The sequence below is a fragment of the Fusarium proliferatum genome, assembly GCF_900067095.1.
Source record: "Fusarium proliferatum ET1 genome assembly, contig: FPRO_scaffold012, whole genome shotgun sequence".
Taxonomy (NCBI): domain Eukaryota; kingdom Fungi; phylum Ascomycota; class Sordariomycetes; order Hypocreales; family Nectriaceae; genus Fusarium; species Fusarium proliferatum.
In genome coordinates, this window is record NW_022194801.1 from 7838 (window position 1) to 34495 (window position 26658).

The 26658-nt window shown below is 48.0% G+C and overlaps 9 protein-coding genes across 9 annotated transcripts; 3 read left to right on the plus strand and 6 right to left on the minus strand.

Annotated features, from left to right (window-relative positions):
- Positions 1–1168: 1168 nt before the first annotated feature.
- FPRO_13090 (uncharacterized protein) lies at positions 1169–2013 on the plus strand (the record flags this gene model as incomplete). The annotated part of the gene is made up of 3 exons (XM_031222505.1): positions 1169–1194; positions 1251–1564; positions 1622–2013. 3 exons carry the CDS (start codon positions 1169–1171, stop codon positions 2011–2013), a joined length of 732 nt encoding a protein of 243 aa, XP_031087957.1.
- Positions 2014–2188: 175 nt separating this feature from the next.
- FPRO_13091 (putative vacuolar ATP synthase subunit D) lies at positions 2189–3264 on the minus strand (the record flags this gene model as incomplete). Its single annotated transcript, XM_031222506.1, has 6 exons — positions 2189–2332; positions 2380–2507; positions 2559–2933; positions 3004–3014; positions 3075–3187; positions 3250–3264. 6 exons carry the CDS (start codon positions 3262–3264, stop codon positions 2189–2191), a joined length of 786 nt encoding a protein of 261 aa, XP_031087958.1.
- Positions 3265–3872: 608 nt separating this feature from the next.
- Positions 3873–6460, plus strand: FPRO_13092 (uncharacterized protein; the record flags this gene model as incomplete). Its single annotated transcript, XM_031222507.1, has 3 exons — positions 3873–3932; positions 3992–4162; positions 4223–6460. The coding sequence occupies 3 exons, from the start codon at positions 3873–3875 to the stop codon at positions 6458–6460; spliced, it is 2469 nt and encodes an 822-aa protein (XP_031087959.1).
- Positions 6461–6647: 187 nt separating this feature from the next.
- Positions 6648–6986, minus strand: FPRO_13093 (uncharacterized protein; the record flags this gene model as incomplete). The annotated part of the gene is made up of 2 exons (XM_031222508.1): positions 6648–6799; positions 6857–6986. 2 exons carry the CDS (start codon positions 6984–6986, stop codon positions 6648–6650), a joined length of 282 nt encoding a protein of 93 aa, XP_031087960.1.
- A 1894-nt stretch (positions 6987–8880) lies between these two features.
- Positions 8881–11922, plus strand: FPRO_13094 (uncharacterized protein; the record flags this gene model as incomplete). The annotated part of the gene is made up of 3 exons (XM_031222509.1): positions 8881–9832; positions 9893–9993; positions 10045–11922. The coding sequence occupies 3 exons, from the start codon at positions 8881–8883 to the stop codon at positions 11920–11922; spliced, it is 2931 nt and encodes a 976-aa protein (XP_031087961.1).
- A 487-nt stretch (positions 11923–12409) lies between these two features.
- FPRO_13095 (uncharacterized protein) lies at positions 12410–13757 on the minus strand (the record flags this gene model as incomplete). The annotated part of the gene is made up of 5 exons (XM_031222510.1): positions 12410–12462; positions 12483–12828; positions 12881–13297; positions 13537–13604; positions 13670–13757. 5 exons carry the CDS (start codon positions 13755–13757, stop codon positions 12410–12412), a joined length of 972 nt encoding a protein of 323 aa, XP_031087962.1.
- Positions 13758–14125: 368 nt separating this feature from the next.
- On the minus strand, positions 14126–16037 carry FPRO_13096 (uncharacterized protein; the record flags this gene model as incomplete). The annotated part of the gene is made up of 4 exons (XM_031222511.1): positions 14126–14150; positions 14209–14464; positions 14521–15075; positions 15134–16037. 4 exons carry the CDS (start codon positions 16035–16037, stop codon positions 14126–14128), a joined length of 1740 nt encoding a protein of 579 aa, XP_031087963.1.
- Positions 16038–16687: 650 nt separating this feature from the next.
- Positions 16688–21847, minus strand: FPRO_13097 (uncharacterized protein; the record flags this gene model as incomplete). Its single annotated transcript, XM_031222512.1, has 8 exons — positions 16688–17005; positions 17057–17439; positions 17494–17600; positions 17652–18040; positions 18088–18430; positions 18478–18767; positions 18814–21347; positions 21415–21847. The coding sequence occupies 8 exons, from the start codon at positions 21845–21847 to the stop codon at positions 16688–16690; spliced, it is 4797 nt and encodes a 1598-aa protein (XP_031087964.1).
- Positions 21848–23027: 1180 nt separating this feature from the next.
- FPRO_13098 (putative ANP1 protein) lies at positions 23028–24879 on the minus strand (the record flags this gene model as incomplete). Its single annotated transcript, XM_031222513.1, has 5 exons — positions 23028–23444; positions 23502–23597; positions 23650–23969; positions 24030–24709; positions 24803–24879. 5 exons carry the CDS (start codon positions 24877–24879, stop codon positions 23028–23030), a joined length of 1590 nt encoding a protein of 529 aa, XP_031087965.1.
- Between the last annotated feature and the right edge of the window lie 1779 nt (positions 24880–26658).

Consider the following 26658-nt stretch of genomic DNA (forward strand, 5'->3'; position numbering starts at 1 on the left):
TTTAACCTAATTAAAATAGCTATTTTTAATTATAACTTAATTAGATTAATCTATTATATAGGCTATTTTAGCTTAATTAATTTAAATTAGGTTAATAATAAGCTATTAGGTCTAAAAGTCCTAAAAAGAGACCTAAAAAAAGGTTATTTCCTTAAATTAAATTAGGCTACCTTCCTTATTGCCTTTATAGATAATTTAAATATATATAAAAAGTGGCTTTTTAATATAACTAAAAGGGTTATTATAGTAAAGGGGGTACTGCTTTTAATATAAAGTATATCTATATATAGAGTTCTAGGATAAATATAAGGTAATAGTAGGGTTTTAAGACTAAAGGTTTAAAGAAATTAGGTTAACTCTATTTATATAAGTTAGTTAGTAAAAGCTAAATTGACCTCTATTAATTAAATATATATATAAAGGCATATAACTAATTGACCTTATATCTAAAAATAGATAAAGTAATATTAATAAAGATATAGTAGTTTAAATTAGAGATAGATAAAGTAATATTAATAAAGAAGTAATAATTTAAATTAAAGGTATTAATAGCTATAATTAATATTAATAACTATAATTAATAAAAAGAAACTTATATTAAAAAATATATCTTAAAATTATAATTAATTTAGCCTAATATATAAAAAATTAATTTAAGATATTTTTGTTTTTTAAGTAAGGTAAAGAAAAAAGGCTAATATAAGTATTAAAAAGCCTATAGGTAGTATTAATACTATTTAGTTAAGGTAGTAATTATATTATTAAAGTAAATAAATCTTATATACTTTTAACCTTTAAGATATAGGCCTACTATAAAGCCCTTATTCTATAAGCCTTTAAATAAAAGTTAAAAGCTTAATAACTTTATTAAATTAATAATAAAATAAAAATATTAAAATAAAAAATAAATAATAATTAAAAAATAATTATAACTTATTTAAATTAATAACTTATTTTTTAATAATAATTAATATAACTATATACTCTTTTATGACTTAATTAGGCTAGTTAGGCTACTTAAAAACCTGGCTAAGGACCTGTTTAGAGGGGGGGGGGCTCGCGAGTGAAAGTAGTTAGTTTTTAGGGATGGTTGGTTTACCCGTATCCGACATTAAGCCTTAACACAGTCGCCATCAATCTTGTCCTCCTTCATCAGCATACCTACATTATGGCTTCCAGGATGCCCATCTCCACGTGCGTGTCATTGCACTCCCGACACCACGTGAACGATACCTGCTAACATTCAGTAGTGTATACGTCCAAAATCTCGAAGAGCGCGTCAAGCTTGATGCATTGGTAGATGCCTTGAGAACAGTTTTCGCAGAGTTCGGCAATATTGTTGACATTGTGGCGAAGAAGAATCTTCGTGCTAAAGGGCAGGCATTTGTCGTCTATGATAACCCTGAAAGTGCCCAAGATGCTATCACTGAAATCGATGGGTTCGAGCTTTTCGGCAAACCTATGAAAGTTGCTTTCGCACGAACGCAGAGCGACAAGACCGTTGAATTAAAGGGCAACCAGGAAGACCTCGAGCAGCATAAGCGCCATCGGCAAGCTGAGAAGGGTATGATTAATTCAATCTCTCATCTTATTCCGTCGCTAACGTCGGCGGGACATATAGACAAACGCAAGGCCCTTGAGTCTGCAGAAGAGCAGAGACAAATCAACAAGCGAGGGCCTGGCTCAGTCAACGACAACCGACCTGCAAAGGCAGCGAAATCATCAGGTCTCAAGTCCACCAGCGCCGCAGCATCGGGCAGTGTGCTTGACGAGTTCCTCCCTCCCAACAAAATTCTTTTCGTCCAGAACTTCCCCGAAGACTATGACATCGAGACTTTGACCAGCGTGTTCGGTCGATTTGACGGATTTCGCGAGGTTAGGCTGGTACCTGGTCGTCGTGGTATCGCATTTGTCGAATACGAGGCGGAACAAGGCGCTATTACTGCCAAAGAAAACACGGCTGGCTTACACTTGGGAGACAAACCCATCAAGGTCACCTACCAGCGACAGTGAATATGAATGCTAGTATTGATAGAAAGGCCGTAATTGCTAATTGGTACGGTCACAACGTTAGCTGATGGATACTTATTTAACAATAAACACAACACACATCCAGCTATCTCCTGCACTCCAGCATTATACTATGACAGCCTGTTTGTCGCACGCTTCCGATACGGCTACTGCTCTCTCAAAAAATGACGTCTTCATCGTCGCCGGCGCCCAGTACATCTGCAGTTGTGGAATCGCCTTTCTGGGACTTGTCTCCGCGCTGCGCGGATGCTTCCGCCTCACGTCTTGCCTTCATCTCGGCATCTGCTGCAGCAGTATCTCGCTGTTTCTTGTTCGCAACCTATCATATGTCAGATGAATCGCCATGACTCGGGTTATGCTAAAACCTGCCTTCTTTAGTCTGTAGAACTCCTCGCGATCGAGCTCGTCAAGCTCAGAGTTGATGTATTTGATAGTATTCTCGGTCCTGGGAATTATGACATGCTCAATCGCGTTAACTGGGATGATAATCAGTATCACAGCTGATGTCAACAGTTCGAGCGACATACCACGCCGATTGACCACTTTGATGACCTCATCGAGGATGACAAACGCGGTCTGCAGACTAGCCAGCTCAACCAGCGCCTCAACAGCACGAGCATATGTTTCCCTGCATCGCTGAACCTGCTGCCCTCCCTTGCCCAAACCCGTCAGACCGAAGTCATTGTTTCCCTCGGTAAGGTAGCTTTCGAAAGCTGGAAGAAGAACACCGGATACGTTGTCTTGTTTCGTACGAACGCGAAACCGAGCAGACTTGGCGGACTCCTGCACTTGGTACCCAATGTCACCACCAACAGCATATGTCACTTCTGCCAGCGAGAAAGCTGCAATTTGCATCACTCGCCCCATTTTTCGCTTGGCCTCATCGATTCGTCTTGTGATTTCTGTGTTATCGGGTATCAGTACGCTAGCGAAAGGATTGGTTTACATCAAGGGTTTGTCGGGGATATGAACCTCGGAATCGTCTGCACTCAAGGGTTAGCCAGTCGTAACAATGGGTGAGCAGAGCTGTATCGTTGCCATACTTTGTCAGAGCTTCACTCTTTCGCTTCAATAAACTATGGCCTGTCTCTGCGCCTTTCAGCTTTGCCTTCATGATGCCCAGTGATTGCCGGGTTGGAAAGACTGCTTCACGATCCTGGGCCACAATCATCAGCGCTTCTCACGACCCGTCTAGGGAAGGCGAAAGTTTTGACTTACATTGGCCCCAGACATTTTGATAGGCAAGATTTGATGAGAAGTGCAGGTTTGGTGTTGTTCGTGTGGTAGTGGTGGCTAGAGTGTGAAGCTGTCTCGCTTTAGGCTGTCTGTCTCAAGGTAACCTGGAAGGTATCTAGGCTGTCGTCGTCACAGGTCCAAGGCGCTAGCTGGACCATTGGCAGCCCCGGAAAGCTCCCTTAGACTTTGTTCGTTCGGGCAGAGTTGCTGGGCAGCTATCAATGCTATAACGTAAGCAGCGACGACTGGTCGTCCCACTCTTAGCGGTTTAGTGGATCGGCCCTGAACTGTGAGGACCTAGGTGTTGCGGGCTTCAGAAAAATACAACAGTCTCGCGTTCTCATCAGTCGAAGATCGAGCAACCCAGGACTCCTCTAGTTTCCTCCCGCCGAACCGCATAAGGAGCCAGCGACATTTGAGGGTGTTAAGTTGGCGCGTTCGGCCAGACTCGGGCCTAAACGAGGCACATTGTGGCTTTCGGAACGACGTCCTTTGACATTTCCAGCTCTCTCAACGATGTACGGTTCACGTTGATCCGATTCAACTGCCACCTTCGCGAAATTTCTCCTGTCATTTCCTCAACGATCTAGAATTCCATAATGATTATGGCTCCGATTGATCACGCTCTAAATGGAGCGCGCAGACAGCCCCAACTGCATCTCGTAGTAAGTACACAAACACGATGCGCATCACGTATGATACTCAACTGACCGAAATCCTTCAGTCCAACGAGGATTCCGTTTACGAGCAAGATGTCCTTCGCGACCCTGGTAGTGTGAAGCCCTGGCTGGAATACATTGAGTTCAAAACACATCACGGAACCATCCTCGAGCAAACGTATGTGATGGAGCGAGCTTGCGCTCAATTGCCGCGTTCATACAAATTATGGAAACTGGTATGATAAAACCCACGGAATGGCATCTGTTGCCTAATGCTGAAGCCTAACATTATCTAGTATCTCTCGTTTCGAGTTAAGCACGTTGCCAAGTTGAATCCAGCATTATTCGCCGCAGAATATCGCAAAGTCAACACCCTTTTCGAAAAGGCCCTCAATCTATTACACAAGATGCCGCGGATATGGGAAATGTACCTCAAGTTCCTGACGAAACAACCTCTTGTTACTCTCACCCGACGGACATTCGACCGAGCTCTAAGAGCTCTTCCCATATCTCAGCACAATCGTATTTGGGCCTTCTATCGCCCATTTGCGAACTCAGCCGCGGGCGAAACTGCTGTGAAGATTTGGCGACGCTATATGCAGGTGCATCCCGAAGATGCTGAGGATTTCATCGAACTACTGACTCAAACGGGGCTTTACACAGAGGCCGCGCTGAAATTTATAGATGTTCTTAACAACGCCAGGTTCAACAGCAAGCACGGGAAAGGCCATTATGAACTCTGGAGCGAAATGGTAGATCTTGTTGTTGAACACGCCGCCGAAATCGAGACAGGATACGAAACTGGCATTGACGCGGAACGTATAATTCGAAGTGGTATTTCCAGATTTGCGGATCAAAGAGGGAAGTTATGGTCAGGCCTCGCTACTTATTGGATCCGGAGAGGCAGCTTTGAACGAGCTCGCGATGTCTTTGAAGAGGGGATCACCACAGTCATGACAGTGAGAGACTTCACCCTTATCTTCGAGGCTTATACCGAATTTGAAGAGTCGATCATCGGTGCTCTCATGGAGGTTGCGTCTGCAAGGGCCGAGAAAGGGATAGAAGACGAAAACGCGGACTTTGAGCTGGATATCAGAATGATGCGCTTTGAACAACTCATGGACAGGCGACCATTCCTCCTAAACGACGTCCTGTTACGCCAGAATCCGAACAACGTTCCAGAGTGGGAAAAGAGAGTTGCCCTTTGGGGCGATAACAAGAAGGAAGTTGCTCAGACGTACACGGATGCAATTGCGGCAATACAGCCAAAACGCGCCATCGGGGCATTTCATCAGCTCTGGGCCAACTATGCAAAGTTTTATGAACGCGGAGGTGACCTGAGAAACGCCCGGGTCATCATGGAGAAGGCGATCAAGGTGCCCTTCAAGTCAGTAGCAGAGCTTGCTGATATGTGGATTGAATGGGCAGAAATGGAATTACGAAATGAGAACTTCGACGAAGCCGTCCGGATCATGGCCAAAGCAATTCAGGCACCAAAGCGCTCCACTGTGGACTACTTCGACGAGACCTTGTCACCGCAACAAAGAGTCCACAAGAGCTGGAAACTCTGGAGCTTCTACGTCGATCTCGTTGAAAGCGTGTCTACTTTGGATGAGACCAAAAAGGTTTATGAACGAATCTTTGAGCTCCGAATTGCAACACCTCAGACGGTTGTCAACTATGCCAATTTACTCGAGGAGCACAAATATTATGAGGAATCGTTCAAGATTTATGAGCGCGGCTTAGACCTATTCAGCTACCCCGTTGCTTTTGAGCTCTGGAACTTGTATCTTACTAAGGCTGTTGATCGGAAGATCGGGATAGAACGACTTCGCGATCTATTCGAGCAAGCCGTGGAAGATTGCCCTCCGAAGTTCGCAAAGACGATCTACCTCATGTATGGCAACTTGGAAGAGGAACGTGGCCTAGCGCGTCATGCAATGCGAATTTACGAGCGGGCCACACGAGCAGTCGCGGACGAAGACCGGGCTGACATGTTCAACTTCTATATCACCAAATCTGCCTCCAATTTCGGCCTGACGTCGACCAGACCAATTTACGAGAGGGCCATCGCTGCTCTTCCAGATGTCGAAGCTAAGGACATGTGCCTCAAATTTGCGGACATGGAGAAGAGGTTGGGTGAGATTGACCGGGCTCGCGCCATCTATGGCCATGCATCACAGTTCTGTGACCCCCGCATAAACCCCGACTTCTGGACGAAATGGGAGCAGTTCGAAGTGCAGCACGGTAACGAAGATACATTTAAAGAAATGTTACGTATCAAGCGAAGTGTTCAGGCGCAATACAACACAGACGTCAACTTTATAGCTTCCCAGGCCCTTGCACGCAGTCAACGTCGTCCTGGAGGGGCAGATGATGCCGAGATAACGGATGCCATAGTGGCACTGGAGAGGCAATCCAGAGCACCGCAGGGGTTCGTGGCAGCCAGTACTGGTCCAGTTGGAGGCACACCAGCTACAGCGGCAGTCACTTCAAATCCCGACGCCATTGAGATCGATGGCATTGATGAATGATGGGCGGTTGCAGGTGGAGTGCCTAATTTATGTTTTTCTTTGCGTAGTAGGACGTACAAGACGTTTATCCAAGATAACTATTCCCTTATTTTCCGTATTTAGTCTCTCATCTTACAGTTGTGAACTCGGCAATCAATCATGAAACCAAACTCCTGCTACCTGATCACGCAATACTCGCTCCCGATGCTTACTTGCTGCTGCTGCCCCAGTTCTTCTCGGTCATCTTGGACCAGTACTTGTCCTGATAGTTCCTGTCGACATGACCGTCGCGAGATCCAGGCGTAGCATAAATGGATCCCTTGCGTTTTTGGAAACGACTGGGGGGAACCTTTGACGCATCTAAGCATTTCTCAGTTAGCTGCCGATGCACAATTGTTTGACATATATTGTACGTACCCCACTCATCACTCATTCTCCGGTCTTGTGCGGCATCGCTTGCTCTACGATCCTGGGGGGGTGACCCAACAACAGGCGTTTCGTTCAGGGGCTGTGTAGTACCCTCTTGGGTATTAATAGGTTGCTCCATCGTTCACTGTCTGGGCCGTGTAAAGAGTTTTTGTGGAGGGGCAGGAGGAAGGAACGAAAGATTCTGAGTACAAATGTTTTGGGGGTATCTTCAATTTTAGGTACTTGATAGGTGCCTAAGTAAGGAAGAAGACTTGGAGGGATTCAAGTCGAGATCGTTGGGCAACGAGGTGTTTATATACTGCCTTGGGAAGTCTCAAATGGATAGGTAGGTAGGTAATGGAGGTGTCTATTACCCCGCAAGATGAATGCCTGTCTACCTCTATTCGGCTTGTAGGCAGTCAGTTGTATTGAATTGGATGGACATGGGAAGCTTAGACAAGAGCGGTTTTAGATTGACGCTTGCAGTGGCGTATCGCTTGTAGACAGAGATACGGCCAATGCTAGGTACGGAAGGAGGCAGCTGGACGTGGCTTAGAATCAGACCATCACGGCCATTGACGTCAGGGTGATGGTCACAGTACAAAGGGTTCTTAGCGAGTGGTTGAGAAATCCTTTAGGAGGTTGCCGCTATCAGTGAGGTAGCCTACATAGTTCGACCGCGATGACGATTGAGTGTGTGATCAGCCAGCCTCCAGCAATGGTCTGAGGCCCTTGATTGGAAACAAAAGCCAAAGGTGGTGGTAGTCGTAACACTGTAAGGCTAACATGCAAGCTAGACAAAGGTACCGTGACCATGTTGCTAATCACCTCATGAATCTATTTGCCGGGAGATGGCTTTTTAGCAGACACGAACCTATTCGAGGCGTAGTGGTGGTCCTTGAGAGAAGGCAATTGGATCAATGTCGTGAGACACCAACCGTTGGTCGCTCAGCTCGGCAAAGAGCTAACAGATGCAACACAACTTATGCAGCCACGGTGGCAAATGGTCAAGCATGAGGACATGTATTGTACATTGTTAGATAGGTCCAACCTACATACATATGTGATGACAACGAGAGTCAAAGATGCTGCTGGATGAGATATGCTCGACGCAGACGCTGAGCCAATGCAGTTGGCAAGGGTTATCAAGAATTCGACAAGGTTGTATCGAGACAATGAAGGGTCGATGGGTAAATATGGCGTAAAGTCGCGTGCTGTCCCCCGTGGACAGACTAGTAGGTAGGTAGGCTGAGCGAGAGACTACCTAAAACACCGAGGTCACGGAGCTGGCTGCTTGGCATGGAGATCTAACAACGATAAGAATCGGATAGCTCACCTAAGCCAAGAGGCTTCAGCTTTACCCCGGAATGAGAGCTGCAAGAGTAGAGGTGTTACTAAGGATGGGGTTCAGTAGTTTGTTGTTAGTTTACTAGATCGGCAGGTTCATGAGCCGCGGATATACACACGCTAGATCCAGGCCACACCAAAGTCGAATGGGCGAAGCAGAGAACAGTGACTGGCTTGGATTGGAGCAATGGGGGGAAAGAGCCTGTGCACGTATTCGGAGTTGGTAGAATGCCAGTAGCGCCATGCTGAAAAGGCCAATATTGGTTTCGACTGTCTGTTTGTTTGTAAGATGGACGGTAACTAAATTCATAGACATGTGACCGCCGGCATACGACACTTACAACGTCATCAACTGAGATGCGATGTGGGGTTCATTTATCTACATGGAACCTATGGGAGGGGTTGCACGACGATAAGGGACTGCGAGTAAACCGCCGACAATCGATCCATCCATCCATGCTTGATCTCTGAGGCAGGAATTGGCTCTGTCATTTCGTGTCTCCCTACCTATTACCTACCCGGCGTCCTTTTTTAACTGATTACGACACACAGCATTCTTCATGTACAGCAACAGCAGACACATTTGCCTGCTCAACTCGATGCGACTCACCATTTTATACGCTCAAAGATAGGTGCATCCTCTCCAGCGATTCGCCCACGCTCGGACATGCCACGCACTCGTCAGAATGTCTGAATATGGTGCTTCCGGCGCGGTCAGCCCAGGCCCTGAAGTAGGCGAGCTTCCAGCTACCAACGACGCCAACGGCGATGCACCTGTTTTCCCCTCGCTTCAGAACAATGGCGCGGGAAGTCCCTTGTCTTCAGAAGCCGTCGGCGGCCCCACGATCGGTGAAGACGACAATGACGATGAGCCCGCTGTAGCGAAGCCCTTTATGCGAACAACGAGCCCCGACCCGTCCACACGCGCATTCCCAGATGCCTTCGATGACCGTGTCCCTGATCGCCTGATTTACAAGATGCACAAGTTCAGTCTTTACGAAACGGCCAGTCGATATTACATCGTCGGTGTCGATGTCAGTGAAAAGCGCTATCGAATCCTCAAGATTGACCGCACTACCGAGGGTGCTGAGCTCAACGTGACGGATGACAAAATTGTCTATAGTTTGAAGGAGATGAACCAACTGCTCGACACAATAGATGACGGGAACCGAGGTACCGGTGGCATCAAGCTTCGCTGCACCACATGGGGACTCCTTGGCTTTATCAAGTTCACCGGCCCCTACTATATGCTTCTCATCACAAAAAAGAGCACTGTCGCTATGGTTGGAGGCCACTACATATACCAGATCGAGGGCACTGAGCTTGTTTCCCTGACTCCCGCCAAGTTCAAGCCAGATGCCCGCAACACCGAGGAGCAACGATTCCTCGGCATCTTGAACAATCTCGACTTGACTCGTTCTTTCTATTACAGCTATTCTTACGATGTTACACGTACCTTGCAGCATAACGTCATCCGGGAGCGCGATGCTCTTGCCAAGGGAATGCTGCCGCCTGACGACGACGATTTCAACTCCATGTTTGTCTGGAACGACTATCTGCTACAGCCTGCCGTTACTGCTCTTCGGGACCCATATGACTGGTGTCGTCCAATTATACATGGGTACATTGATCAAGCGGGTGAGTTCGGCAAATGGGACTGCAGCTCCTATGTCCATGCTCCGTACTGATCTTCAACAGCTCTGTCAATTTACGGCCGTACTGCACACATCACTGTCATCGCAAGGCGATCGCGCTACTTTGCCGGTGCTCGGTTCTTGAAACGCGGAGCCAACGATCTTGTAAGTGGCTTTTGCCTTCTCTCCTTGGTGCTCGCGTGCTGACACTCCTAGGGTTATGTTGCCAACGATGTTGAGACGGAGCAGATCGTAGCGGAGTCACTGACCACGTCGTTTCACGCACCTGGTCCTCAACTATACTGTAGCCCGCAGTACACCTCCTATGTTCAGCACAGAGGGAGCATTCCGCTGTACTGGACACAGGACAGCACCGGCGTTACACCCAAACCCCCGATTGAGCTTAATTTGGTTGATCCGTTCTATGGCGCCGCCGCTCTGCACTTCGATAACCTGTTCGAGCGCTACGGTGCGCCGATCTATGTTGTGAACCTGATCAAGTCCAAAGAACGGACGCCTCGTGAATCAAAGCTACTGGAGGAATATACTCATGCCATCAACTATCTTAATCAATTCCTGCCTGAGGATAAGAGGATTATTCACAAAGCGTGGGATATGAGTCGCGCATCGAAAGTGCGTGGTGGGGACGTTATTGGCAACCTCGAGCTTATCGCAGAGTCGGTCCTCGCTACAACAGGCTTCTTCCAAAACGGAGATGGTCTCACGAGCCCCATGACAGCACAGAATGGAGTCGCCAGAACAAATTGCATCGACTGCTTGGACCGTACTAATGCTGCGCAGTTTGTCATCGGCAAGCGAGCCTTAGGTCACCAGCTACATGCCCTTGGCATTCTTGAGGATACGTCGGTTGATTACGACACGGACGCTGTCAATTTGTTCACTCACATGTGGCATGACCATGGTGATACCATTGCTGTTCAGTACGGCGGCTCACAACTGGTCAATACCATGGAAACCTACCGAAAAATTAACCAATGGACAAGTCATTCAAGAGACATGATCGAGAGCTTCAAGCGATACTACAACAACTCCTTCCTGGACAGTCAACGCCAGGAGGCCTACAACCTATTCCTTGGCAATTACATATTCACTCAAGGCCAACCTATGCTGTGGGACTTGGCAACTGATTACTACCTCCATCACGCCGATCCACGAGATTGGTCCGCCAGGTTGAAGCACGACTACATCAATTGGTATGTTCCGGATAATTTGCAGAGACGAACAATTCCACCATACGTACCCAGCAAAGACATTGCCCGCGCCCATCCGGTTGAATTCTTTGATGACTATTGGCTCGAGTATTACAGGCCATCGACCCTCTCTTCTTTCCCCAAGATGTTTGCTTACAAGATGAACTCAACTATCAAATACATCCCCCTTAAATCTACCCAGGATGGCCGCTACGACCTCAGCCCTTTCCGGGTTCGAACTGATAATGAAGTTGATCACGGTGACAAAAAGAAGTCGAAGAAAGATGCTCATCCACACGCAAATGTAACAAGTTCTCGAGGACAGACTGTGGGAGCGAATGGGGCGCCAGATTCGATTTTGGACCGATCACCAGCGAAAGGGATCTCGCTCCAGCGTTGGCTGCAACCTGTTCAAGACAAGGGTGCACACGCCAGCTCTCTGCGACTGGACACGAATCAACCAGTGCAGGCATCTGAACATAGCCCTAAGACGAAGCCAACAGCCCTGGAGAAATCCAAGGCTGCACAGTGGACTTTCACCAAAGCTGTCCATGACTCACTGAATCCGTCTGTTGCCGAGCAGGAATCCGAAGATTACGAGCGATATATCCGTCATCCTCAAAATCTTCCTCTCGTTATTTCAAGCGACACGCCCGTGGACGTGGATGCGTCTGAGTATCAGGAGTATGTAAGCGGCGACTGGCAAGATGAAGGTTTAATGGTCAAAGGAACTGAAGAAGAGATCGATGTCTACGCTGAGTTGCTCAAGGTGGGGGAAAACCCTCTAACGGTGACTGAGGAAGATGGTCCGAAGAAACGATACAAAGCCTATAGGAAATGGCTGCGTGGGAAGTCTTTCTTCAAGCAACAGCCCCTAGACTGAGTCTTAGCAACAGCCGCTCAGCCTTCACGCCAGCATTTCCGGGAAAAGGTTAGATAGCCGCGGTTCTTGCTTCAAGGCTTCACTCAGCTTCGCGGGACATTGAGAGGCATCATGGTCCCAGAGTGCCTGAAGAATTCGAGCTGTATGTGCCAACTCTCGTGACAATGTGTTGATATCAGCTAAAGTCCGAGATGCCTCATGCTCAATCTCCTCAGAAACGTTTAGCCAACATAACGACAGAATTCGGACGACGTTCTCCATATGCTCAGTTTCTCGGATACGAGGCCATGAATTAGTAATGATGGCGCTCATGGTTTGCGTGGCCGCTATCAGGGTCAGAGGATGTGAGACTGCAAAGGGGTCTGTCATGACTAATGACACCATTGAGAGAAGAGGCTGGCGCAGACGTGTTAAAAAAAAACCCGAGGCGTTTTTCGGTAATAAGTGGTTACTCACAGTTAAATGTTTGATTGTATGGATACCCAGACTATTGATCACTGCTGTTACCTTCTGCAACAGAGTTTGGACAATGCGAGTGTGCTGAGAAGCATGGAAATAACCTGCGAATACTCCATCTCTGAGGATCTTGTCGAATAGTCGGCGACGCTCAATACTGTTGGTATCCCCGGTGGACTGGGCCAGCTTGATAAGCACATCGTAAGCCGATATGAGTATGGTTATAGACTCCTCCTCTGGTGTGATGCTGGGGAGATAGAGCAGGAGCGGAAATGTGACGTTCGCAAATACACGGCCTATGCCTGTGGTTTGCAATACTTGAGCTGGACATTTGTTTATGAATTCCCTCGTGGTCTTTAAACCTCTGACCTTGGTCTTGGTAGACTCGTTCTCCACCAGCGCCAACAAGACTGGCAAGAAAAGCGGCCAGTGCTGCTTAATGAGAGACGTCTACCAGCGAGGGTCAGCGCAACTGATCACATTTCCATCGGCACGACCTTACCGTAGACATGTTTACTGTCCACTGTATTGTAGCCTCTGCCCACGGCGCCTGAGTTCTCCATGATTGCACTTCGATCACGGCTCGGGACCGATCGTCAATCATATTATACTGGGAGGGCCGTCCTGAAGCCGTGATTCGCGAGGTCGATTTCATAAACAATGGTTTCAAATGCTCCTGAAGGATCGTGTTGGTGATAAACTCGTTCAGGCTCTCACCTTCAAGGTGTTCGGACAAAAGTTTCGAGGCTGCTGTTGCAGCTTGTGCAGTTGTCCATGGGTCCTGAGGATCAGTAACAGCTGTGAGCTTTATGAGAATAAATTGGCCCAGAACAATGCGATATTTCGAGCTCAATATACTGAGACTGGCAACAGCTGCTTCTGTGAGGAGCTCTGAGTGTTCTTTGTGATGTTCGTCAGCCTACAGAAGTGATAGATTTATGCACGCCGATGTACCTTCAACGCTCCTCAATGCCAATGCTTTCTCACTAACGGCTGCCACAAGCCTCAATAATTGGCTCTGGTCCAGGTTGTTCTCTGAAGATGAGGCATAGTTAATTACATTGAGAACGGATTGGCGAAGATCCTGGAGTCAGCAGTTGTCAGCTCGGCGCTGTTTATCTGAGCCATGTAGCGTCAAAGGCGTATAGGAAAACGCACTGCATTATTGGATTCAACCAATGAAGATATCACACAGTCAAGCTCTGCAGGAAAATGCTCCGACTTTCCTGAAACAATGAATATATCCTAGTCAATTCGATGCCGTGAAGCTAAGGATGAGCCAAGCACATACCCGAGACTTCATGCAACAATGCTGTATTTGAAGGGCCAAGGAGCCCTTTTAACGCACCAAATATGGTATCAGAGTCAGTTGCTGGCATCTTATCGTTGATTGAAGGTTGGTGAGTGAGAAGAATGAAGAGCGAACGCCGGATCTCGAGACAGGATGCCTTAGGTAAGATACTTAAGGTAAATAGATAGATATGTTGATTGGATCCACAGGGACTACGGTGTCGGGGCACAGTGAGTCGCACTGTATAGAAAGTGGTGCCTGCCTGCCTGCCTGCCTGCCTGCCTGCTCAACATGGTCAAGTCAACCAACTTTGTCAACCTCAGTAAACAGTTTGTCAAGTTTTTTTTATCATTATACTCGTTCGTATTAACTGCAAAAGAGGCGTTTCTTTCTTCTTCTTTTTCTTTGCCCTATATATCCATTGCATCCATACAGGCCATGCATCCATCATGATAGTCAAGCCACGGCAGCTTCGCCTAGGCTGTACCGGTGCATATGCAGAGCTCTCGACCTGGAACGAATACTAACTCCTTACTCACGGTAATCCCAACTCTTCTCTCCGCCGCTGTACTTCTTCTATTGCACCAGTTGGGTCTGTTTCGCCGGGGTTGCGAAGCTGCCATGCAATACAGACATCTAGAGCCGGACCTGTCCATTTCCCCGGTTTGATACCACCAAGTGCTTTGGCAAGCTTTCCGCCATCAAGGAGCTTTTCGAGTTTCGTGACTTCATAGACGTCTAACTTAGTGAGGTGGTCGAGGAAACTATTCCAGCCTGCTAAGAAGTTACTTGGTTCTAGACACAAGTTACTCGGATGTTCATGGGGGAAGGGAAAATGGCATCACTCTTACCTGTTGACTTTTCTTGGCGCCATCCTGTGAGGGTTTCCAAGGCCTCGACGAGTAGTGCATTCAAGACCTGCAGTCTCCAGGTACCAGTGGGTGTGTCCCACTTCCTGATTGCCATGCCGAAACGATCTCGTTCTTGGATGTACGACTCTCCATTGCAGACGGCACGTTTCAACTTCAAAATCTCGACACGATTGCGATGCGAAGCAGTAATAATATTCGATAGTCGATTTGGGGCTTTGAAGCCTTCGCGCGAGACAATGGCCACAAGAGGTAGAGCGTTTGCTTTCCTGTGAGGATTCGGAGGCTCTTCAACCGTCATCCATGGAGAGAGCGCGGCAAGATTCCAAGCGGTGTAGGTGACATCCGAGGATGTAATGAGTCGGCCAGCGATGGAAGTCGAGCCTCGATGCTTGAGAAGCTCGTCAAGACAAGTATAAGCAACAGCCCAGCGCGATATGTCGGGGACTGGGAGGTTCTCCTGGGTTGGGTCGGTAAAGATTGCATGGAAGAGTTGTAGTTCATGGATGAGCTGAAGCGCTTCAAAAGGGTGATCTCCTACATAGAAATCAGTACATGCCGGTCAGATCAGATCAGATCAAGATACTGCAACAACCTTTGAGCATTTTCTCCAACTCTACGCCAACTCGCTCTCGACTGATCTTGGCACGCAATGCTTCAAGGACCTTTGGGTCTGCCATGAATCTGCGCGTGCTGGCGTCGATTGTGAATTGGAGCCGGCTGGCGAAACGAACAAGTCTCAAAACCCTCAAAGGGTCATCCATGAAGGTCTGGAAGGGCTCCAAGGGGGTTCTGATTATCTGAGCTTCCATATCTGCGAGTCCCCCGGTAAAATCTTCAACACGATCGTCGTGTAGGTTGTAGAAGAGTGCGTTCACGGTGGCATCGCGGCGGCGAGCGTCCTCTTCAGCCGTACCGAATTCCATTTGAGGGTTTCGACTGTCCTCGGTATAGGTTTCCTTTCTGAGGTTGACGAAATCGAGATCCAGACCGAACATCTTGACCATGGCCGTTTCCAGATGCTTGGACTTCTCAGGGTTGCGCGCAACGTTGTGGAGGCTTCCAATAGCTGCGGGGCCAATGCTGTGCTTGGACATGGCCTCTGGTTGTTCACAGTAATCGCACATAGCTTGAGCAAAAGAGGCCCCCGTCATTGCGTTGATGGCCACGTCTATGTCATGGCTCTGGATATCGAGTAGCTTGTCGCGTACCCAGCCACCGGCCCAACGGATAACAATAGGCTCTGGAGCTTTTCCGGACTCGTCTATGTCTTTGGCAACATCAAGAAGCAGATGGCGGAGCTGCTGCTCCTTGCTGGTAAGTTGAACGGTGGCGGTCACCATGTTGGACTTGGGAGCCTTGGCAGGCGGTCCAGGAATTTTGACTTTGGGAGAAGGCGCCCTTGGGCTCGTGACCGAGTTGGAAGTCAACGAATAGTGTACCTTTTGAAATGAGTCGAGATTTCTCTTCATCGCAAGACGCAAAGAGCGTTGGAGCATTTGATGTTGGGTGGGGCGGTTGCACAAATAAATTACAAGTGAATGTGTGAGATCGAGCAGAGAGAAAGAAGAAAGAATAACGATGTTGCCTCATAAATACGTGCCTAAGGCATTCTAAGACTGAGATAGCATGTTCGTGGGGCGTCTTGGTGGTCAAGGTAGGCTGGTCTTTACACTGAAGCTTCGAGGAACCTTTACCCCGGTGCACATTCTCAGTCAGAGTATATGAATGACTAACGCCGCGAGGTGCTGGTCCACAAAAAGGTTGCTAACTACAATAATATATACACATATACCAACTCCAATAAAATACGCTGCAACAAAGTCTCCTTTCAAGCCATAGGTAGCAATCAATCAATCTATATCGGGCTTTTAGGGCATGTTTGATATCACAACTGGTTGATACTAGTAGGTGGATACATTCTAGTTCAAGCGTTTATCGCCCTGTTTATCTCAAGCAAACATCTGTCAATCTAGCTCTTGGAGCCAATGATAGAGGCGTTCTATTTGTGATTTTGTAGAAAACCCTCTGTCAAGTAAACATCTCAAAGTATACAGTAGATTCCATCCAAATGCCGATGCGCAGATATTTTGGTCACATGATCTTGTTGGCTCTGACTTTTCCCAGTCTTTTCCGAGCGAAGCAAGATTTATACTTGAGCAACCTTTTCTGTCGTGACAGGGTTGCCAGCAACCTGGTCCTCTTTAGTCTCAGGCTTCTTCTCGATCTCCCTTTCCTTCTCCGAAAGCTGTGCCGACACTTCAGTGGTCTGATTGTCTGCCTTGTTCACGTTCGGGGGCTCATCAAGAGCGAGTTCGCCGCGGAGTTCAGGTAGGAATCGATCTATGCGCTTCCAGGTCTCTGACCAAAGTTCCTCCTTCGACGAATCTATGTGGGGTGACACAAGATACTTACTACTGGCCATAAATAGCAGCACGTTCTTTAGGTTCTCACGTACAGCCTCCTCCTACTGTTTGTCAGTGCTTGTATCTTTGCACAGCTGGATATGTTAACTCACAAGACTGTCACCCTGGCCACTGTTCATAAGACGATCCATAATCTCAATGATCTTGATCCAGAGATCCAGCATTCCGTCCCATTCTGAGAGGAGCACCATATATTGAAGGAAGACTTTGCAAAGAAGAGAGGCAGACTGGACTCTCATCTCGCTCATTCCATCTCGATCGGACAGAAAGACCTCAGGCTTGAGCAGCTGGATGATTAATGGAAACAGAACCTTGCCAAAAATAGCAGTCCACTCTTTGGGGTCACTGCAGGTCAACTCTGGGGACAGAAGAGATCGTTGAAGGGCGGAGAACGCAAGTTGTCGGACATCTCTGCAGGGGTTTGCACACTGAGTGGTTAAGGCCTGAAAAATTGGCAGCCAATATGCAGACCAGGCTGTGGATTTGTTAACATGGCAATTGGGACAATAGTGTTTGGAGGATGACACGCCTTCACTGCTCTCAAGCTGGGACTGTTGCATGAGATGTGGGATTCGATCCGTCATATTATAAAGCATGTTGACAGCCTTGGAGCCTCGGCTAACTGCTTCCGCATTCCTGGGATCATATCAGTGTTTTATTCGAAGCTTGGGGTCTGTCAAGTTTCACCGTTTCTTGTCTTGCTTGGAGAGAACTGGCCTTTGGGGTCTAGGGCTTCGGGTCTGCATGTTAGGTCGCCGGGGGGTGGCAGCGGAGGCAAAGTCGTTCAGAAGGGATATTGCTGCCTCGTAGTTATCTGCCATAATAGCTGGAGGGGTTCCAGCAGTTCCCTTCTCCAAAATTTCGAAAACAAGTGCCGCTGATTCCGGACGTTGAGCCAAGGCTCGCAGTATTGCCCAAAAATCAGGGGACGTCATCATTTCTCGTTTCAACGGGCCAGACTCCTCGATGCAAAGCGAAAGACCTTGCAACACAAGATCCGAGTTCTTCCCCAAAGCCTCTTGTGGCAAAGTCGAGATCGTGTGAAGCAGAAATGGAACATTGACGAAGTCATGATCCTTGAATGGTTAGCTTCAAGTTTAAAAGCGTTTGCTACAAAACTTACATAGCTAACATTGAGTAGCTTGAGAGCATAGAAGGACGCCCGGGAAACTGTAATGGCATGGTATCGGGCTGGATCGCGAAGAACACTTTGTAGTGTGTCGAAGACAACTTTACCCATGCTCTCGATGGATTCTGCATCCCGTGACGCCAAAAGTGTACAGAACTCTAGGATATATGCAACACTTGGATCATACTCCAAATGCCCTGGCGGTCGAACGTGACCATTCGTGGGAGACGTGGGCAAACTCTCATGCTTGACACTAATTACGGTCGTGCTAAAATCCTCGGGGAGTTGATCAACAAGTGTTTCGACGATGACTTTAGCAACGGATGGACTCAGGTTACTTTCACATAGTTAGCTTGATCCTGACTATACAAACATACAACTTACGCAATATTTTCAAACACCGCAGTCATATTGCATGACTTAATACAATCGATAGTACAAAGTGTGCTTTCTAGCTCTTCATCGGATGGTTCAGGGGGGTCGTCGGCAGCATAACTAGAAATGTATGACGTGAAGGCCGAAAAGAAACCAGTGTCCGCATTCCTCGCTACTCGGTCGATGACTTGTGATGGCGTTTGCAGTGGAATGGGGGGCAACGGTAAGCCTGGCAAGTTGCTTGGAGAGAACGGCGAAATGAGCGAGTTGGTGAATAGATTGAGCCATATGCGAATCATCTGTCAATGTGAGCATCCATTCAACTGACAAGGCTCGATTACTAACATATTTCCAACTCCTGTGTATCAGATTTTCACTTCCAGTAACGACACGGAACAACACAAGAGTCGCAAGTTGGGCCCTGAAATCCCTACCGAGCTTAACAGCGAGTTCGCTTACCATGACGCTACCAGTCCCTGCCTGAACTTCAGTGTTCAGGGTAGTGTTGAACTGTGTGTCGGTTGCCAACGTCGACATGTGGCTTAGACAATAAACAATCTGATCAAGAGCTTCCGAGTTCTGGTATTTCGTGGCAATGCGAGCGCATTCATCGAAGCCAGTGACGATTCGAGCGAACACGGCATCATCTGTGGCGGACATGAATACATAGGACAGGGTAGAAACAATAGGTTTCCAGGTCGTTGCAAACATATCAGCATCATAAATGTTTGTGTCGCATATTACAAGGTTACCAGTTGACTCTGTCTTGAGAAGCAGTTCTCTCCATGCATAGTCAAAGGCATGCTTGTTATCATGTTCATCAGGCAGGATGATTTCGTTGGACTTGATGGACTGGTAGATAGTCTGCAGATACTCGGGAGCAAAGTTTTGGCCGTTATTAGTTCCCCTGAGGTTTCTTGCGAAATCCTCCAACGTCATGCGCTTCTTGGCGTCCAGGTTGGGGTTATGTTGATCAGTATTCAACAGGATGATAGCATACGTCAAGATGTAGACTGCATCTTTGTCTGCGACTTCGCCAGTTGTGTCGTGGGAGCAAAATTTCTCGGAGAAAGCCTCCACGATCGTAGCAATCAAGGGCGCCTCTCCGGGGAGTCGGAATGACTCCAAGAATTGTCTAAGTGCCTCGTCAACTCGCTTACCAGAAAAGTCAAAAAGGTCCAAGAAAGCTCCGAGAATTTCTTCATTGCCTCTCTTAGATATGAAGTCGCCAAGGACCTTCTTATTGACCCGTGAAGTGCCTTTGAGAAACTTGGCAACAGCAACAGGATCTGTGGCGTCTTTAATGATGCCCTGTGCTTCCAGATAGCCCAGACCTGCCTTAGGCTTCTCGTTGAACTTGCTTGCTCCCTTGATAATAATTTTCTTCTTTCGCCGTTGCTCCCTTAATGTCGCCGGGTCAGGAAAGTCTCCATAGATAGGATCTTGGTCAAGTCTTTCGGCAATAAACTGGATATATCGGAGCAGAGCATCGAGACAGAGCGGAGGGACACTTGTGGTACTCCAGGTTGCAGAATCAGGGAGAGCATTTCTGGAAAGAAGCCCAATCATGTCTTCACAGAGATCCGCCCGATCAACATCACAATCGTAATTAATGAAGAGCTCCGCCATGAATGTCGGCATACGCGACAGGACCCCAACACTTTCTACCATAGCCTGGCGCGCATCTGGCTTCCGGGATCCACCCTCCAGGCCAAGTTTTTGACGGTCCTTGACAGGGACTGGAGTCGATCGGCCACTGCTGGGCTGTGATGACTGTGAAGGTTTGACTAGTTTGGGCGTCTGTGGGATGCCAGCATAGAGAGAGGGGTCGATACCGGGCTCGCGGGGTATCTCAACCTTTGGGTGTAAACAAGCTACCAGGTAAGATAGGAACAGCTCCTGTTGCAGCTTAAGTACTCCACGACAAGTGGCCAATAGCGTACCGGCAACAACTAGCGACTCCTCGAGAATTGCCATGTTGTCAGACCTTACTAGCTGAAACAGATAACAGCATAATCGGTCCTCAGCGATACCTGCTAGGGCAGGGTGTCGAGAAATAAAGGGCCCAGCAACCTCAAGGGCGACGTGAATAATTCGTAATGCCATAACCCGCATTGTGTCCGTGTGCTGTCGATCTTGAGGGTCCAGGAAGTTTACCAATACCCGGAATAGCTCACGAACAGAAGGGAGGGAGTAAGGCCTGAGATCTACAGACTCCGTCTCCTCTGTCGCGTCGCTTGTAGTTGCCAGCGCCGTTTCAGAAGTGGCTGTGGTGTCCCGACTGCTTCGTTCGGGGTCTGGGGTAGACATTCCAGGTACCTCCAGGCTCTCAGGTTCGGCAGACAGTCCTCCTGCTTCGGGAGCGGGGTTTTCCATTCTGACGCTATCGCGGTCGTCATCAACTTGCTGATCCAAGGCGTTTGTGACATCGCCAGCTTCAACCTCGAGGTGTTTCACGTCTTCGAATATGATTTGGCACATCCTCACCATAGAGGCTTCAGCAGTGCGGCGCAAAACGGGGGAGAAACGAGGCTGTGAGCATATGGCGAGGCCACGACCCATCATGTCGCAAACGCTCTCGTCGCTCAGAATATCTCCACCCGGGCCGGACATCATATCCTCCATGAGATTCAGAATCATGAGAAGAACAACCTCGACTTGACCTGAATCACTGATATCGAATTGACAATGTGTAACGGCACTCGACAGAGATTGCATGGCTAAGGCAAACCGTGGTGACTCGGGGCAGATGAAACCATAGGCCAGAAACTTCCTTAAAGCACCTAGGGCCAAGATTGTGATCGGGGCGGCGGTACCCTTAGTTTGGATAACGTGGAGGAACGGAGCGAGGATCGCAGGGGCGTCGAATGATCGGATATCTAGAAGGGAAATGTCAGCCATCATGGGTGAAGAAAGGAGTGATGGCGACTAGTTGGCCAACCATACCTTTAACACCAGCAAGCTCATGCCTTAGTTTTCCAAAGCCAGCAATCATGGGGTTATCTTGCATGCTCTTTCCCCTCTGCCCACGAAGACCCCAGCGATTGGTAAGGCCATCATGGGAAGCATCACCGCTGATACTCGCCGCGGGGCTCTTACTTCGTCCGCGTGGTGAAGGACTGGGAGGCCCAAGCTGTACGGGATTCGGGCTCCCACCAAGAATAGCGGAAACGGATGAGTGTGGAGAGCGAGCATGCTTCTGGATAGCGGAAGTTATGGAGATGCACTCCGAAATGACCAGCGACACGGGGTCAACTGCGACGGACACAGGCCGGCTTCGATACTGCATCCGTACAGGTAGTGCGCGGTCCTCGAAACTCGAAACTCCCGACGGCCTAGGACTCTCCATAGTCAGAGAAGGTTGTTCATCGCGACTCATGATATTGCAGCCTCGTAATCGTGGGTGATGGTTTGCGACTTAATGATTGACCCAAATTCGGGGGTGGCTGAAGGAGGTCCGAAATATCGTAGAAACCGAACACAAAGCTTCTTGGGAGGAAGCACCACGTCTCCAGCGAAACTGAAAGGGGAATCGGTTGTGGTCGAGTTTGCTCGAAAGAGTTGAGAGGTTGGATGATAAAGACAGAGTCGCAACGTAGCGTCCCTACGGCTTAGATACCTTACTAAGGTAAGGTAAGTACTGTAGGTAAGGTAGGTACTAGGTAGCTAAAGCAAGGTACCACTTAACTTCATGCCAGGATCTTTAGAAGCTGCGCGTTGTCCTTCTCCAGGTGTCGCCCCATGCCCCGCTGATTGGTCAGGTGTCACCGTCTGTCCTAGCCCCCTGAAAGACATGCACAGCTGGGGGCTGGATAAGATTTGTTTTTTTTTGTTTTTTTTTTGGAATTAACATTGAAAGTAATAAAATATTCAGCCAGATTTCGTTCCTAACATTATCAATTTTGATTCGCAACAGAGAATGCCAGGACGGCCGGTCTTACCTTTCAGCCTCGGTACGCTTGAACCCAAACTCCCATTGACTCCCTAGGAGGTGCTACCCTCCTTAAGGTACCTTAGGTTAGTGCCTTACCTAGGAACCGTATAGGTAGGTACCTACAGTTCCACCTCAGGCAGAGGTATGAGAAAAGGGGTTCATTTGCAAGCTTCCATAACTACTAATAAAGATATCACAATTCAGGGATTGCATGAATGCATCAAAAGTTTATGAGTATACTAACACATTTCTTTAAAGCAAACCTTTCGGGAAGCTTCATTGATATGAGGCCATATCCTGTAAAAATTAGTTGAATAAAAACTACCTACCTAGTACCTACCTAATAAACCTGCTTTGTTTATTTTTCTTCATATTTGTCCACAACAGTATAGTAATCATTAAAGCGTGTGGATTTTTATCTTCTTTGATGTCGATAATAACTAGCCCTTCCCAACCAAACGCCAATGCCAAACAATTGTCACACCTTTTACCTGTCTGCCGTTCTCCGCCTAAGTGTACAAATTCACAACCAACGACTCCGATGACATCCATTCTATTACACAGCAAGTAGATACTGTACGCGATTAAGGAAACAAGACAAGAGAAGATATCAACGGGAAATTCTTCAAGCAGCCGCATTACCGACTTGCTGAGCGGCCCCTGGGTTGGCTTGGGGCACATCTTGTGCACCAACAGCAGCTCGTTTGTCTCCCTTTTGAACCGCTTTGCCTTCTTGTCTTGCTGCGTTACCCTCCTGCTTGACCACTTGCGCTTTGATGTCGCCTTGAGCGGCATTAACTGAGCCCGCCTTGGCTTGGTTGCCAGAACCAGGTTGTTGATTATGGGGCTGGGCCAACCCATCTCGGCTGGGAGCTTTCTGTGTGTCTTTCACGGGCTTTGGCTGAGCTGCCAGATTCTGCATCTCTTGCTTATCCTTCTCCCACTCGTTGCGGGTGTCACTATACTCTTCTTTGATCTTTTGTTGGTTCTTTTTCTTCTCTTCCTCTTGCTTTTCCCGGGCAAGTCGTTCCCGCTCCATCTCCTACACTCGGCGTCAGTATACACGAATATCTATTTAATATAGTAGAGGGATACTCACCTCCATATGGCGGATATCATCCACACTAGGCTCATACAAATGCCAGATGGTATAATGAGGTAGACCAATGACTGAGTACCCCATTCTCTTGGACATCTGTTTTATACATGTTAATGATGACCGTTTTGGTAAGTGTCTAATTTCTTACCTTGCCGAAACCTTCTGTCTCTGCGTGCTTCTCGAAACTGAAGGCTGGAAAGTGAACACCGGATCGGAAGACTTTGGCTTTTGCAAGAATACTGACACCCCCAACACCATCAATTTCCATTTCCATGTCGGGATCACCAAAGGGGTCACGGAGGTACGCTAAATGAGGACGCCATGTGGCATATTCGGCATAACCTTCAACAATGACAGCATCTTCATCAAGTGTGTCGGCGAGGGCCAAAGCTGTCTCAGACTCCTGCCATGAGTTCAAATCGTAGGGCTGTTCACCACCGAGCCAGTCAGGCAATGGTCGCCAAACATCTGGACAGAAGTTAGAAATTGGGGTTCATCCTCAGACATTTTTACTTCACGTAAACATACTGGGAACGATGACGTCCTTGTTATGGCGCATGAGATCCTCCAAAATGGTGAAAGGTGCTGTTTCAACGTCTACGTCGCGCCAATAAACCCAGGAGTGGTACGGCCGCAGAGCTGCGCTCAGAAGCCAATTTCGGGCTTGCGCCATCAGCTTTCGTCGGCTGGCCTGAGCAGCGAAACCGTGGCGACTTTCGACATCCTGGTTGACCTTCTGCCCGAAGTCTTTCTCGATGATTGAGATCTCCCCGTATGGTTGCTTAGGATCCTGGTCGGCTTGGATGGCCTCCAAACTATCAGAAAGAACCTTTAGAGTATTGTCTTTGGAATCGGACACGAGAAAGGCAAGGTCGATCAAGTGGTGCGGATATGTGAGATTGCGCATATGCGAAAAGAACATTCCCAAGTGTGCCTCGGCATCACGTAGTGGTACACATAACAGAATGCGCTCTTCGCGTTCCCAGCCACGAGCAGTGCCCTGGACGGTGGTCAAGTCGTAGTATCGAACTGTCTCAAGTTCTGGTGCACCACCAGCAGAAAGGAGTCCGAAAGATACCAGCGAAGCCACGGGGCTGGAAGGCCAAAGCCAGAGACTAAAAGCGAACAGTATCGCCGCTAAAATGCATAGGCGGACGAGAAGTTTATTGCGACGCCGTTGGGCAGGCGTCAAAGTGCGCGGCTGGAACCTAGTTGAGACGCCTTGTCAGCTAATTGACATCAACATTTGTGCCAGTAGTGTACGGGTCATGAATCGAGAATTTCAGGAGATGAAATCTTACTTGTGAGGGGAGATGTCAAAGGTATTCCCACGAGGATAGCCATTCGAAAAGGCGGCGGCATGATGCCGGGGCATCATCTTCGAATTGGAGCCTGGCAAGTCATAGGATGGCATTGACAGCTTTTGCGCAGAGAAGCTCTGCGGCGCGTCGATCGAGCGTGTTGGATAGCAGAAACTGGTGGGCCAAGGGACCGGATGGTCTCGAGAGCGATCGAATAGGTTGCGCTTTGAAGGTTGATAGATATGAGGCTAAGTTCAGGGGTCCAAATAGTGATGCTGGCTTTAATGTCTGCATCAAGCACCCAATCCCTGTCGTCCCCAGTATGGTTTGTTGACGGCTTTAGTCGCTTTCAACTGTATCGTATCGTTTCTCGTAGGCGTCGTCGCAATAAATGATATGTGCTGTGATGTGTGGTGCAAGGGCAAGGTGGCTCCAATGCCGACCTAGATACTTTAGCAACGTACAGATAGTTAGTAGTAGCTTGGGGAATGGGATACGAGGTCTTGCGTGCCAGGGCGAAACGAGTGCTGTGAAATGCATGTGCTCAGTTACTCTTAGTCAAGGGAAAGGGTCGAGGGGCTGTTTTGATTGGGCCACTTGACATTAACTCGTTTGAGACAGTGGAGGGTGAGGTGGATCGAGTAGGCCATCCTGAACGCCGATACGATCCACACAGCTTGTCTCTAAAAATGGGATCCTGTCAGATTACGATATGAACCTTCATGGATACTTTGCAGTAGTAGGTACAGATCCAACTACAAGTTATCGGTTCCTTCAGTCGGTTGAGGATGGCTCTCCATAAACATATCCATTACCACCGAGCTCAAGTTCCTTTGAAAAAGCACCCACACCTAGGCAAGAAACACTTACATGAAGCAGTCAATGAGTACGCAACCAGTCAAGCATGACTATCAGTTTCTTGTTTCTCGTCAAATTCATTCCCATTCGTTCAGCATTTTCCAGGCGCTGCTGATGTCACAACTGACACGCCAACTCGGAATTCGAAGAGCATCGAAAATTGGGGACAGGCAGGACAAATTAGGTAGGATTGAAAAACCAAGGTATATTTATCATCACTATGAAAGGCAACTATCACACTCAGATACCAACAACTTACCGCACTTTCGATTAAGCAAAAACCTGTACAAAATGCTGAGGGCACTGATCACTATGAGGAATCTGCACCCGTTAGCCATTGTTCAAAGCCAAGGCTAGAATCGGACCAAGAGTGTAAAAGGAGCGTGTGATAGTCAGACAAGCCGATTTACTCAGTCATCTCGACCGGCCTAGGATACTGGATAACCCAAAACGAGCTACCAGAAGCCCAAACACTGGAGTCTTCATGACACTCGAGAGAGCAACTCCACAACCAGTCATCGGCTCTCATAGAAAGCCTACGGTGCGGGAGGGTGACTTGGTCAAGAAGAAGTCGTTGAATGGATAGAACTTGCGTCATCATGTAACACAGCTCCTTTGTTTGCCCTTGCGTCTTCGCAGTGAACTTACCAATGTTGCATCGAGCACCGAGGTCGAGCCTGACAATTCTGGGACGTGACTCGCAGGGACAGAAAATAATCAGCTTGGGACTTATTTGATAGTTAGCTTGTGATCGAAACAAACGGCGGCAACATTGAAAGAGGAGGCAAGATGTGTATCAGAGATCTTGGTATGGTAATTGGGAGTCATCACAATGGTTCAGTAGCAGAACTGAATGAAAGATTTTCTCATCATCGACATGGGAAGGAGCTTGTGTGTAGAGTGAAAAGGGAAAATCTGACTGACCTTGTATCGTTATTCACAGCTAGCAATTGAAGGTGGTAGCAAATGGTCTGAAGTCTTTTGTGAGGTTAGCATTA